General features: G+C 33.9%; 2 protein-coding genes and 1 non-coding gene across 3 annotated transcripts; 2 read left to right on the forward strand and 1 right to left on the reverse strand.

The window, feature by feature from the left end:
• On the reverse strand, positions 5,246-6,504 carry LOC105164428 (protein INAPERTURATE POLLEN1). The gene has a single exon (XM_011083080.2). It carries the CDS (start codon positions 6,396-6,398, stop codon positions 5,589-5,591), a length of 810 nt encoding a protein of 269 aa, XP_011081382.1. The 5' UTR covers positions 6,399-6,504; the 3' UTR covers positions 5,246-5,588.
• Positions 10,632-12,318, forward strand: LOC105164288 (probable xyloglucan galactosyltransferase GT19). The gene has a single exon (XM_011082906.2). It carries the CDS (start codon positions 10,762-10,764, stop codon positions 12,112-12,114), a length of 1,353 nt encoding a protein of 450 aa, XP_011081208.1. The 5' UTR covers positions 10,632-10,761; the 3' UTR covers positions 12,115-12,318.
• TRNAG-GCC lies at positions 14,413-14,483 on the forward strand. The gene has a single exon. It is a non-coding gene; the product is annotated as a tRNA-Gly (tRNA).

Raw genomic sequence — 14,511 nt, forward strand, 5'->3', positions numbered from 1 at the left:
ATATTTGAAAAGTGAGATTCGTGTGTAACTGCTTTTTAATTAGGTGTTGATCTAGACTGGTTCAGATTGCGCGAGGCCATAAATGCTATTAATTAAGTAGGAAAACAATATAAAATTTTCATCTGATTGTTCAAGACTCTTTAAATTTTTCGAACATCATTATATACATAGGATGGTATTATCCCACTTTATCATATTAATTTTTAAAAACTAGCGGCCGTAGCACATATTTATTTAATTAAATAAAGATAAGATGAATAGATAATCAAATTTTAAAAAAAATTGAATTAACATCAGGCATATATAAATAAATAAAAATATATAGAGAATTAGTTAATCAAAGAGATGATATTTTATAAATAAATAAAAACAAATAATTATAATAAATAGTGTAGATATATACATGTGTGCTTATCACTTCTCAAGCTCTACAATGGCTACTACTACCCTGTTGGTGCGTAGTCGATACAGTCGCTGGAAATGACAGATCTGCCCCACCGATGGATATCGTGACACGTGTCAGGTGAATGTCTCGCACAGCTGGCAGTGAGGAAAGCGGCGTCGGCCGCCGTGCCTGCTACTTACGTGGCGCTCAGCTACTGCATGCTCGACACGTGCTTTCAGCTGACGTGGACTGCATGGAAATTTATTTTAATATCTTTTTTTTTTTGAAAATGTTAGTGGTGATTGGTCACGTTAAATATATATATATATGGGTCTTTTTTTGAAATTGGCGAAAAGTTTCTCTTGATTCACGTGTGCGTAGTCACGTGGCATGCCATGCCATGCAACTTGTTATTCAAACTTTTTATTTTCTATTTTCAACAACTTTTTAAGAAAGAATTAATTCGGTCAACGAGACTTGCTTGATAATAAAATTAAAATTTCATAATTATAAAATTATGAGTTCGAAATTCATAAATTTGGATATATATTTAGTTTTATAATAATTTCATTACAAAAATATTAATATTTCTTGTACTATAAATAATTATAAGATAAAAATAATAGTACATCAATACAGTACACAAAAGTATCAATTAGGAGGCTGGGGCTTTTTTTTTTTAATAAAGTAGGATGAGATTTTATGAATAAGTTGGAGGTTATGGGTTCAAGTCTCACTAAATATGTAAGTGTTTGTCTCACTTAATATGAATGAATGTAATGGATATTTGTCTAACTTAGAGAGTTTATTATAAGGATAATTACACTCTCCTCCTGTAAGGGTTAGTATAATTACAGATAAAGTCTTTATAATTTGAAAAATTATATCTAGCATCCCTAAAGTTGCTCCATCTAACAAATAAGTCTCTTCATTAGTCAAGATTTACCGAATTTGCTGATATTAACAAAAAAATAAAAAGAATCTATATTAACCTTTGATTGACTTATTACTGATTTCGTGTAGGTCAAATAAATCTATTCATGATCAAATAAACTCATACGTATTCACGTGTTAATACATGTGAGGAGATATATCTTCACCTTTTGAAGGGTAGTTTAGTTCGAAAAGACTTATTTGACCTGCATAAGTCAGTAACCAGTCAATCGAGGGTAAATATAAATTTTCATCCAATTTTTTTTGTTAATATCGATAAATTCAGTGAATTTGACTAATTGGAGAACGTATTTGTTAGACGAAAATAAATTTTAGAGATACTAAATTTAATTTATCAAATTGCAGGGGGTCTAAATATAATTACACCAAACTTTGAGAAGGAGAGTGTAAGCCCATTCTTCTTTATGTTGGACCCATGGCCAACATCTGCTATTTTGCTCAGCCGAAATTAGGATGTCATCCGGTGTGATAGGACTTCCATTTCGGTTGATTGGCTATACCAGGGACGACTACGCGATGCTTCAATATGGACTATCCCTAATCATAGAGGCTCGTGGGGTTGGAAGAAAATGGTCCGTCTGCAAACGTGGCTGTGACGCCAATGGTGGAATACCATATTGGAGATGGAGGTGATTTTTATCTTTGAAAGGACCGATGACATCATCTCAGTCCTCTTATGGAGAGATTCCCGAGGGGGCTGATCACCCTTGGTCTTCATGAATCTATCAGACTTATCTCTGTCATCCAAGGAGGTCAGTGGCAGTGGCCTCTCATTACCGACATAGAGCACTTGGAGATTACTCACACGCTTCCACCGATTCATGGGGATAATGATCGTATTATCTGGAGATTTGTCGGTGGAATCCCTACGATCCCGGTTCTATACTGATTATTTGATCCACTAGGCCCGAAAGTAGGTTGGGCTTTACTACTTTCGGGCGCTTTAAAGATACCTCACCACATGTTTATCTTATGGCTTGCTATATTGGAGAAACTACCTACGGCAGACAAACCATGGTTATCTCACCTAGGTAGATGTGTATTATGTGATGAGGATGAGGTGGAGACACACACACACACCCATTCTTCCAATGTCAATATAGTCGCCAATGCCTTAACGCTATTAGACGAGTTGTACGCTTTCGTGGCCTAATAGAGATTGGATGGCAGATTTGAGTGGGCTGCAAGGAAGTGGAGGGGTAAACATATCGTCGATGTGGCATATCGCACATTACTGGGTGCATGTATCTACCATATATGGAGAGAGAGAAATTTTAGGCGATTCGAGCATACTGAGCGGAACTCGAATATTGTAGCTAGCTTAATTGTGGAGGATGTTAGACAACGTATACCTGGCATTACCTTAGCTAGCTCTGTTAGTACACGTGAACTTTATAGATTGTAGCGTATCCCTTGACCTGTCAAAAAAAAACACTACTTGATTCATAATTGTTGTACTATATCTTTTTCTATTTATGAAAATTACATTTATCGAAAAAAAAAAATTAACAATAGTACTGGGCCATTTATTTTAGAGCTACAATGGATCATGCTTTTATGAAAATTCAATTCGGGTTTGATTTATTAGAATTTAATTATGATAATTATTAACATTATCTAATTCTGAAATTGATTTAATTATTCTGTAAATATCTAGTTATACAAAAACCATGATTCGTTGGTGTAACTCTAACTTGTCTACCCCTATAATATTGCAAATGAGTAAATTACCACTCTATAAAAAAAATAGTAATTTACCATCATATATTTTTAAAATGAAGTAATTTACCCTTTATTTAGGGAGGTAAATTGTTTCATTTCAAAAAATACAACGAAGTATAATAACGTGGATTGTACTTGTATGCACACTGTTGATTCTATTGAAATGTTGTGACATCAAATTAAGGTGGGGTTCACTAGAAAATCATGGCAAATACAAATCAACCACGGAATCGCAATAGTCATTAGTCGTTGTTTCTGAAAGTATGGCGAAAACATTAACCATGGCTATAATCATGTTAAATGTTTTGGCTATGACTAAACATTATAGTGAATATTGATTAACCATATTAATTTATCATAATTTTTAATCCGTGATCATTTATAATGTAACGAAAACTAACATTCACTTGGAGTAATTCACAGTCTGATGCTAACTTTGATCTTATACATGTTCATATTTGGGGACTACTCTCTGTTAGGGTGCAATTAGATTGACTATGAGGTCCCAAATATCAACATGTAAAGCAGACACCTATTAACCAAAAATGGAAGAAGCATCACAAAAAAATTGAGATTTTGTTAATTATAAATGATCATAATTTAAAAATTATGGTAAATTAATATTATTAACTACGATAAAATAAAATCAAAACAAAAATTTATATTTTTACCACGATTAATTAATATTTGCCATGATTTTTAGTTATGGCTAGAACAATTAGAAGTGATAAAAAAACTTAAAACTGCGCTAAACCGCCCGAATCAAATCGAATCGGGCTGTTTTTCATGATTTATTTTTCAAATCGTAATTTTAAATTTAGAGTAAAATCCCGCAATATTGGCTTGATTCTAATTTAGAACTTAAAAAAATTGCCAAAAATCGAACCGCACTGTTAAATATATAATTAATTTTTTAAATTATATATACTAATTTGACAAAATAATTAATTTTTAAGAAAAAAATTATATTATACAATCCCAAAATTTATATGTTATCAAAAATCCACTTTCCAAAGACCATTTTTGTAAAATATATATTTGGACTTTATACAAAAAGTATGTTTTAATTCTTTAAACACATTCAAGTTTTAAGCCTATTTGATTATTGTCTCAATTTTTCATTCATTTTTTCTTCCTTGTTTTTTTTCTTCCCCTTTTCCTCTTCTCTTTTTTCTCTCCTCTTTCTGTGTTCTATCTTTTATCTCCATTTTCTCTAAAATCGACATTCAGCCTTTCTCGGATTAACGGTTTTCTTGTTGGATTAATATATTTGATCTTATATTTTAATCAAGTTAAAGTTATAGAGAGTGTTGGTGGTGTATGGTACATAATGTTGGATGTTCTTCCTTGTTACACACAAATACTTGTTTTATTTTTTTATTTTTGTTATAAATATTAAAACCGTTAGAAACCCTCACAAAATCACACCTTTAATTTTGGTTTTAAAAGTGGCAATTTGAAAAATTATTTTATAAAATCGTCAATAACGATTCGATTTAAAAATATGTTTAAAAAAATGGAAACCGCTCTGTGAGTAACCCTATTTGTCATGGTTTTGGTTATGGTTAATGTTTTAGATACACTTGTAGAAACAAACAGCCAATGGTCATTACAAAGCCGTCGTTGATTTTATTTGTCATGATTTTCTTCTTTTGTCTATAGTAATTAATCGTAACAAAAAATCAATTTTTTTTTTCTAGTAAAAAGAACATTTTAAATCGCCATACACAGAAAAATTGTATAATTTGGTTCCGTAACTATAGAGGATGGGCAGTTTTAAAGAATTGATATACATTATGAATACAAATTTATTAGAAATTGCTATATAGCCGAAATTTGGGACTAACATGAGAGGCACATACCAAATTCCCGGTATTTGTAATTTTTGGTAGATTTTATTCTTAATTTGTTAATTTTTATTTAAATTGTATTTTTTAATTGTCAAATTAAGTTTCAATAGAACCAAACCGATCACCTCAATAATTATCGAATCAATATTGTTATGTTCCCCGCCATGCCCTAAGAAATACAAATCACTTCATATATGGTCTAATTCTCTGAAAAAAATTGTCCAAATTAGATTTGGTCAGATTAAATTAATTATAGGACAAATGTATCATACTTATTATGCTATGATCATTTTTTTCAATTGTATACTTTTCCTTGAATCAGATTTTGCCAAATCAAATCAATTATAAGACAAGTGTATAACATTTACTATGTTATAATTATTTTTTCGGAATTGTACACCAATCGCACGACAAATGTAATGCATTTATCATATAATCGATTCAGATTCAAACTGAATCCAACATAATTTCCCCTAATTCTCCAAAAAAAAAAAAAAACACACACACACACACAGAAGAACAAGAGTGATATTTCACCATGTAGATCTACCTGACGATGCTTTTCTTTTGATTAACATCCAAATTAATGCCCTAATTCACAAATTCTAAACCAGAAAAAGAATACTAACACTCATATGTTGAATCTTTAACTACTAATTAACAACTAATTGGCATAATTAAGTGATAGCCTTTTCGCACTTATCAAATTCTCTGAGCAATTTCTCATCCCGAAACCCAACCAAGAATTGGGCCACTGCTTCCAGGAACGACGCCGCTTGATATACACTCGTCACGCTCAGAACGTCGGCCAGAACGCTCCTCCGCAGCCTGTTGGCGTCCACCACCACTCCCACCAGCTCCTCCATCTCTGCCGCCACCGCCTCCGCCACCGCCGCCTTTAGTACCCCTTCCTTTCTCCCCCATTCGGCTCCTACGTTCCTGACCAGCTTCGCTTGCGCGTGCCGCGCGCGCGCCGCAAGGGCCGGCACCATTAGACGCAACCCGCATGCAATCTGATCGATCCTCGCGGTCAGAGCCTTCGACGGGCTCCTCCACGCCGCCGCCACGTGCCACGACGTGTAGAGGGACTCCTTCACGGAGGTGACGTCGTATCCGAAGTCGTCGTTTTCGTCTTGGGATGATTCTTGATCTTCAAGAAACGACCGGAGGAGGTTGGTGAAGAGGTAAGGGTGGAGGTCGCCCAGCCAGAGGAAGGGTTTCTCAAGGGAGTTGCGCCACTCCGGGTAGAGGCACTGGGCGACGTCTGCGGCCGCGGCCTGGTCGAGGGCGGTGTAGTAGGCGTGAAAGTGATTGTACACGGCGTCGACCTGGGTGGAGAGGACGGCGGGGGAGACAGGAAAGGATGACAGGGCGCGGCGAAGCTGGGGGAGGAGGGTGGTGGCTAGGGTGGTGGACCAATCATTGTAGAAGTCGGCGAAGGGCCTTGTGGTGGTTTTCTTGCGTCCAAAGAGAGCGGATTTGAACATCTTTGGGAGAAGATGAGAATCTTGAAATTGGGCAGAAAGGAGAGAGGCATGAGATGGCGCGAGAAGCTTTGTTTGGTAATTCCAATTTAAAAGAGTATTGAGTGCATTTTCAGTTCACTAATTTGTAAACTGCTAAAGACAGTCTAAAAAAATTTGAGTTTTCCTTATATTATAAATTATTATGGTTTAAAAATTATAATAGTTAATATTATTAATTATGTTTAAACAAAAACAAAGTAAAAAATTTAAAATTTTACCACGATTAATCAATATTCTTCATAGTTTTTATAAGTTATAGCAAAAATATTTGCTATTGTTTAGGTCACGGTTAATGTCTTGGCCACACCTAAGCAAACAATGGCCAACGTCCATGATGAAGCCGTGATTGATTTGTATTTGTCATAATTTTTTTTATTTTAACTATAATAATTAGTAATAGCGGAAAATCATATGTTTTTTACTAGTGAGATATGAAGAATAGTTCTAATTTGATTTATCAAGTAATAGCTTTTATTAAAAACATTGCTTTGATGAATTTTAATTTTAAAAGCGATTATTAGAAAATTTGGAAAAAAAATTATATTTACAGTTGAAATATATATTTAAACTGCTCCCTCACTAGTAGAATTGACAAAAATCGATCTACAAAAATTTGTTTAAACTCGATTAGTTAAATTTTACAAATCAAACTTGAACAAAAAATTTTGTTCTGTAAATTTTTTAGTTCGACTCGCGCTCGATTCTATTAGAACAAAAATAATAACATATACTTACATTTATCAAATTACTTAAACTCAACTTATGTTTGATTCAATTAAAGTCTGTTTAAGTTCGATTAACTAGAACAATCGATTATCAAATAACAAAGGCGGTTGATGCGTTCAAAAAACGTACGGGTCTAATGGATCTAAACAATCGTTCAAGGCTTGAGTCAAAGCGAATGCAAATTTTGAAGGAGGGACCTGCAAAAAAGGCGTTAGCACTCCGGCGCCCAAGTTAATATTGAATTTGAGATGGAATAAAGCCAAAAAATAAATAAAATAATTAAAATCGAGATTGATGAATAAAGTTGGTAAAAAGTACAAGAACACGTGATAATGTTTGTAGAGTGCTTAGAGAATATTTAAAGAGTGAGAAAGATGATTTAGAGAGTAAGAGAGAAGTGTAAGGGACGTGAGGGGGACGTACAAAGAGTGCGAAAGGTGTCAAGAAGGTCTCAGGAAGTGCATTCAATATGAAAAGTAAATCTGTATTTATAGGGGAAGTACCCTCTTTCGATAGGGTTATGTACGTTTTCTTCATTTGCGTGAAAAGTGAATAAAGGTCGTTTGGATAATCCATAATTTATTCTTATCTTCTGTTAATTTTGCAGTTGAATGCTTATCTTCGAGTTGCGGGACCCTTCATCAGCGAGGACTCCTAACTGCTAGGAAATGCTAGCTGCCAAAAAGTCTATGGCTTTGGGGGGACCTCCCTCGTCTGTAAAGAGTCCGACCCGTCAAAGAGTCCTAGTTGCCAGAGAGTTATTTCTTATTGGGGCTGATGTGGTTTTAAAGTGGGTGCTGACATCTAAGCCAACGAGATGCCAAAGTGGAGCGTGGGCTGCCACGCGGGTCTTTTGGGCCAATTTTGTTGGGCTTTGATCATGGGCCAAATGCTAACTTATTCAACTTTTCAAAGTTTATATTAATTGATAATTTTTTTTTTCTTTCTCTTTGTTAATATAATATATTGGTTCACGTATTTTATTCTTATTTTTAATATACTTTAAAACGTAAAAAATTATTTTATTATATACACGCAAAAATGGTGTGCCACAATAACTAGAATAAAAAAAAGATCATCCACTCTCACAAATGAAGGTTAATAACACCGATGCCCAGATTTTTGTGAAGCCGAAAATACCCCTAACTTATTCAATTTTCTAAATTTTATATTAACTTATAGTGATGCATGCGAAAATGGCACGGGTCTAACAAGCTTGGACTTGATGCTGGACTCAGGCTAGCAAATAAAAGGACTTGAGAAACAAAATCTGCAAAACAACACGATAGCACTCTGACGCTCAAGTTAATATCGAATTTAAGAGAATATAACACAAAAAGTAAATCGTAATGAAATCGAGATATGATGATGAAATTCATAAGAGAAATCGTGTTAAGATTGAAATTAAAGTGCAAGTAAAATTTGACCGCAATATTCTAGAGTGTAGAAGGTGTCTCCTGCCCGAGGAACCAAACTTGTATTTATAGAGTGGTGCCTTCCTGCTATGAGAGTCTTCACGTTTCCCTTAATTTCCAGATAAAGAGAGTGAAAGTTATTTGGATAAATCTTGATCTGTTCTTATCTACTGTTAGGTCTATTTTTTGAAGACCTATATCCGAGTTGGGGGAGACGTTAATCTATCAGGACTTTTTTGTTGTTGAGGGAATCCCAGCCGTCTAAGAGTCCGAGACTTTGGAGAGATCTTCTTGGAACCGTATCCTTCATGCTGGCTGAGGGGGTATACTTGGTGAATTACATCTGTGCCGCGTGGAGATTAAGTGTAGGCCTTGGACCAAACATCTTTTGTCAGGCCTTTTCTTGTGGGCTATTTTCATGATTACATTGGGCCTCCTCACTTTTATTGTGTGTGTGAACTTTACTGAACTGTAAAGTGCTTTGGGCTCTTTTATTCTTCTTGGGTTGGACTCTTTTGAGCCATATGTATCATATAGATTTGTTTTATTCTATTTCTTTTTTTTGTTTAATGTAATATATTGACTTATATATTTTATTTTTATTTATAATATATTTTAGAATAAAAATTATTTATTATACATACGCAAAAGCAACGTGCCACACCAACCCGCAATATAAAAATAATCAATTTTTCAATAGTGAATATAAAGAGAAATTTAGAGTAGTTATGAATGATGCATGATGGATGAAGCAAGAGAACAAGTGAAAAGGTGGATGCATGTGAACAGCACTAGCACTGAGAAAAGCGTGTGTGTCTATTAGAGAATCGTATCTTTGGCATAAAAGTCAACAATGAAAACGCCGATAGAACAACCACCTACGTTCACTGTCCCAAGAACCTTTGTAATTAAAGCCGCTCCACACGGATCAGCTGTTAGTGTTACAATAAACACAGTCAACATCATCGCACCGACACTTCCTCAGTCCAAACAAACTATGCTTTTTACTTTTACACCCCAACATTTTCTAAATTTTCTATTTCTACCCCATATAACTCTTGTTTTCAAATTGCCTTTTGAGTTAATTACTCACTTCGTTACACAAGTAAAACCCCTTTGAGAAAAAATAAAATAAAATAGTAGTATCATATATGAGGTCTAATTTAATTGATTAAGTTGAGGTTCGAGTTCACCAATGTATAAGCATTGTTTTTAATTTAATAATAGCTGTTAGTTGTTTGTAATAATAATTATTAGTTAGTTATACATATTTAATATTAATAATGACGTATATTGACTATTGATGATTAAAATTCATAATGTAATTATAACCGACTTTTCAAAAAATAAAAGAATTAATTTTAATATAGAGTAAGTAACAAATGAAGTTTCTAATGCATCAAAGGGGTCGGATTTTAAATAAAAGTAAAATGGGTACTAATATGAAATAAATTGAATTTTAATAGGAACAAAAATCATCTCGTTTTTAAACTTCAATTTTCCTAAAATTGAGGTCCCAGAACGAGAGCATGTCTGTAGAAAAGAATTATGGTGTGAGATAAATAGAAAAAATAAATTTATAATTATAAATTTATTAAAGATACAAAAGATTGTTAGGAAAAAATTATAAAAAGATAAGGTAAGTGAGAAATATGGAGCAGTTATAAAATTGTTAATAAAATTTTCTTTTAAAAAAATAAATAAATTAAAGGGTAAATTTGAATATTAAAAAATTGGTACCACAAAAAGTTTTGTTTTATAATAGTACATTAAACGTAATTTTACCTCCTGTGATATATAAAATCAACGAAAATCTTCCTATAAAAAGAAAATTAGTAAATTATTTTCTGTATTTTAAAAAATAAAACAATTCAGCGATTTAAATAGGGAAGTAATTTGATTTAAATTCCAAAAATAAGGACTAATTTGCAAATTTTTTTTAATTTCTCATATCAAATGGGATCAATTGTATTTTTGTCTGTAATAGTATAGATAATTACAGGGAAATATTTTTACTACAATTAAATGTAAATAATAATTATACAGAAATGCGAATTTCAGGAGAATTGCTCAAAACTGAAGCAGAATAGGAAATTCCGTTACATTTACAGCCCTTAACTCGCAACTCCCTCTCATCTCTCTTCCCACATTCATTCTCCGCCGTTCATCTCAACCCCACCACCATGCCACCTCCACCCACCACCACATTCCTCCTTTTCCTCCTCCTTATCTTCCAACTCCTCCTCGCCGGCGGCGTATCCTCCCAGGACACCGATCTTGAATCGGACTGCACCGACAGATGGATCCACATCCGCCACCTCCCGCCCCAATTCAATCTCGACCTCCTCGCCAACTGCTCCGAGTACCCACTCTTCGACAACTTCTGCCCCTACATCTCCAACCATGGCCTCGGCCAGAAAACCCACAATTCCTCGCACAGCTGGTACAGAACCGACCCCTTTATGCTCGAACTCATTTTCCACCGCCGCATGCTCGAGTACCCGTGTCTCACCCCTGATCCGAATCTCGCGACCGCAGTTTTCGTCCCGTATTACGCCGGGCTCGACAGCCTGAAGTATCTTTTCGGCCCGGAAGTGAACTCAAGCTTCCGACACGGGTTGGATTTGTTTGAATATATAACTAATGTAGACAACCCTTCGATATGGAACAAGAATCTGGGTCATGACCATTTTTTGGTCATGGCCCGACCCGCTTGGGATTTCAGCCAGCCGTTGTCGAACAACCCACCAATTTTCGGGTCTTCGTTTCTCGAACTGCCTGAGTTTTTCAACATTACCGCATTGACATTGGAAGCCAGGGCCTATTCCTGGCAAGAGCAGGCGATCCCATACCCAACATCCTTCCACCCTCCAAATCTAGCGTTCTACGAGTCTTGGGTGAACAGGGTGAAGAAATCCAAGAGAACCACACTGATGTTGTTTGCCGGCGGTGGTGGGATTTCGTCGAATCCGAATGTTAGGCGAAGCATTAGGCTGGAATGTGAAAATGTCACTAGTATGAGCACCAACGGGACCGGGTACGCGAAATTCTGCGATTTTGTGGATTGCTCGAATGGTATTTGTGAACATGACCCAATCAAGTTCATGAAGCCAATGCTGCAATCCAGCTTCTGTCTGCAGCCGCCGGGGGACACCCCGACTAGGCGGTCGACATTCGATGGGTTCCTGGCGGGCTGCATACCGGTGTTCTTTGAAGAAATCTCGGCGAAGAAGCAGTACGGGTGGCACCTGCCGGAGGAGAAGTATGAGGAGTTCTCAGTGTTCATACAAAAGGAGGATGTGGTGTTCAAGGGGGTGAAGATCATGGATGTTCTGATGAGCATACCAAGGGCTGAAATCAGGAGGAAGAGGGAAAAGGTATTGGAGATGCTGCCTAGAGTTATGTACAGAAAGCATGGGAGTTCATTGGGATTAAGGAGTAAGAAAGATGCATTTGATATTGCAATTGAAGGAACTCTGCAGAGAATCAAGTCAAGAACTGAAGAAATTGCAGCTCAGCATTATGTATTAGAATGAGTTTTTCTTGTCTAGTTTTGTTCTCCACCTTTGTAAATTATTACAGCTATTTGTTTCCCACTTCATAGGATTATTTATTTGTGCTCCTAAGAGGGTGATGAAAACCATGAATCTTCAAATCTCTCTGTATTTCCACTTATGCTCTTGTCAAATCTCTTGATATGGGCTTTTGCTAATTTTCAAGTCTATATGAATTTGCACCTATGCTGTTGGACTGAATTAATTTCAAGTCAGGAATTTTAATTTTTTAATAATAAATTTTTTTAGGTTATATTTGGACCAAAGAGTATGAAATCATTCTTAATAATAAGTCATTTGAATTTGTTTGGAGAATCTTAAATTCTTTAATTTTAATTTTCAACTATATTTTATTGAATATCGATAAATTTTGAATTCTTTTCAAGTGAGGTCATTTTGAAGTTTTTTTTTCTCTAAATTCGAATCGGTCAAGCAAAATGCATCCTTAAAAGGATTTTAATTCCTTCAACTCTTATTGTGAACTATATTTTGTTGGGATATTGATAGACTTTTGATGCCAAGTCATTTCAATTTTTTTCCTCAAATTTAAGTCATTCTATCCAAATTTAGCATCAACTCCTTTTTAACTCATGAAAAGTCTCATCAATTAAGTTTATAATGCAGATCTAGCTTTGATTTTTTTTTTTATATATAAATTCAACTTTATTTTTAATTATTTTGCCCTGGTTATAATAATCTTAATTGAATTTTACCCTTTTTTATTTTTTTAAAAATTATTTATTTAAAGTTGATATTGAAGTTTTGAAATAATTTGAATAATTTAACAATAATTAAGTTTTCAGTTTCACATACTTGATATTTTAAAATTTTTATAATTTTATCTGCTATATCATCTGTTTTTGTTATTTTGTTCACATATTATTATTTGATTAATTAACATAATTTTCTTTTTTTTTTTTGCAATCATGCAAGTTTATTTGTTGTGTATGAATCAAAAATTATATTACTTAATGGGGGAGCATTATTAGATTTAATATTCATATTTTATTAATAATTTTAAAAAAATAAATATAAAATACACTAACTGAAATACAATTTGTTATTTTCCGTGAAAAATAATTGTAATTGGCAAACAACAAGTGAAATAATAAGCAAAAAAATAGTATCTTTTTCAAACATAGGGACAAAACGGTCTTTAATCAATTAAGTTTGTTTTAGAAATAATTTTTCACCAAACACTATCTAATTTAACTTTTGTTTATTTTCATTTTTTCTACAAATACATTGCTTTTGATTCTGCTACAACTTCAAACTTTTTCTATAAATATTAATTCTTTAAAAACAAAAATTTTCGCAAACAGTCCCTTGGAATCAGAATCATTTTGAATAATGAATTGTATGTGGATTTCAGATAGGGGTCGGCGTCAGGTTGAATTGATGGAAGGAGATTGGTGGGAGTAGAAAAAATAAATCATTGTCATAGAGTGATGATACTCTCAAAATTTCAATATTTTTCACTTTTTGTTTTTTTTTTTAATGGGTATCCGATCGAGTTTTTTTTTCATCTAAATTCAGACTTAGATTTTAGATTTTCAAGTGTTGAGTACTTGATTTTTAAGCTTTTTGATACTCGAATTTTTTTTCTAAGAAAGTTCAAAATTTAACCCGCACCCCAACGAATCAAGCCTGGGGCTCAAAATACTTGACCCAAACACCCAATAGTAATTTTAGAGACTCTTCAAAATGATCAATGCAGTTCTTAGTAAAATCTAACATTATAATAATGTACATGAACGGGACAAACATAGGCCAAGTTAGCAAGAAATTAGTCACAATTAAAATTGCTTAAAAAGTGATTATCTATCTGTACTAATTAAAAAAAATCATACTAATAAATAACAGTTACTTACACCGCGACACTAATTTTTTAAATTACCGAAAATATCTCTTATGTATTTTTCAACTATCCCCATTTAAATTCTTATTCCCATTTAAATGTCTATACAAATTTAAAAAAAGAAAGATTTTTTTCATTCGCAAACGACGGTTTGTGACACCAAAACACCAAATTTTTGGTGTGTAGATAATATTCCAAAGTTAATTTTTATTTATTATTTATTTTCTGAAATATGATATGTTGTTTATATATTTTGTTCTCATGTATAATATATTTTAAAGTATAAAAATTTATTTATTATATACACGTAAGGACGGACATGCCATAATGACTAGTAAACCAAAAAATGTAGACTAATATGAGTGTGTCACCCATTGGTCTTAAATAGAATTATATTTTCGTTCTTAGTGCATTACCAACAAGCACCAGTGGTCTAGTGGTAGAATAGTACCCTGCCACGGTACAGACCCGGGTTCGATTCCCGGCTGGTGCATATGCTTTTCTCCTTTCATTTTTTGCTG

The sequence above is a fragment of the Sesamum indicum genome, linkage group LG6 (genome assembly GCF_000512975.1).
Source record: "Sesamum indicum cultivar Zhongzhi No. 13 linkage group LG6, S_indicum_v1.0, whole genome shotgun sequence".
NCBI classification, from domain to species: Eukaryota; Viridiplantae; Streptophyta; class Magnoliopsida; order Lamiales; family Pedaliaceae; genus Sesamum; species Sesamum indicum.

What these genes read in the sequence shown, in the direction of transcription:
- LOC105164428 (XM_011083080.2), bottom strand. Translation starts at nt 6,398, where the DNA reads ATGTTCAAATCCGCTCTCTTTGGACGCAAGAAAACCACCACAAGGCCC.
- LOC105164288 (XM_011082906.2), top strand. Translation starts at nt 10,762, where the DNA reads ATGCCACCTCCACCCACCACCACATTCCTCCTTTTCCTCCTCCTTATC.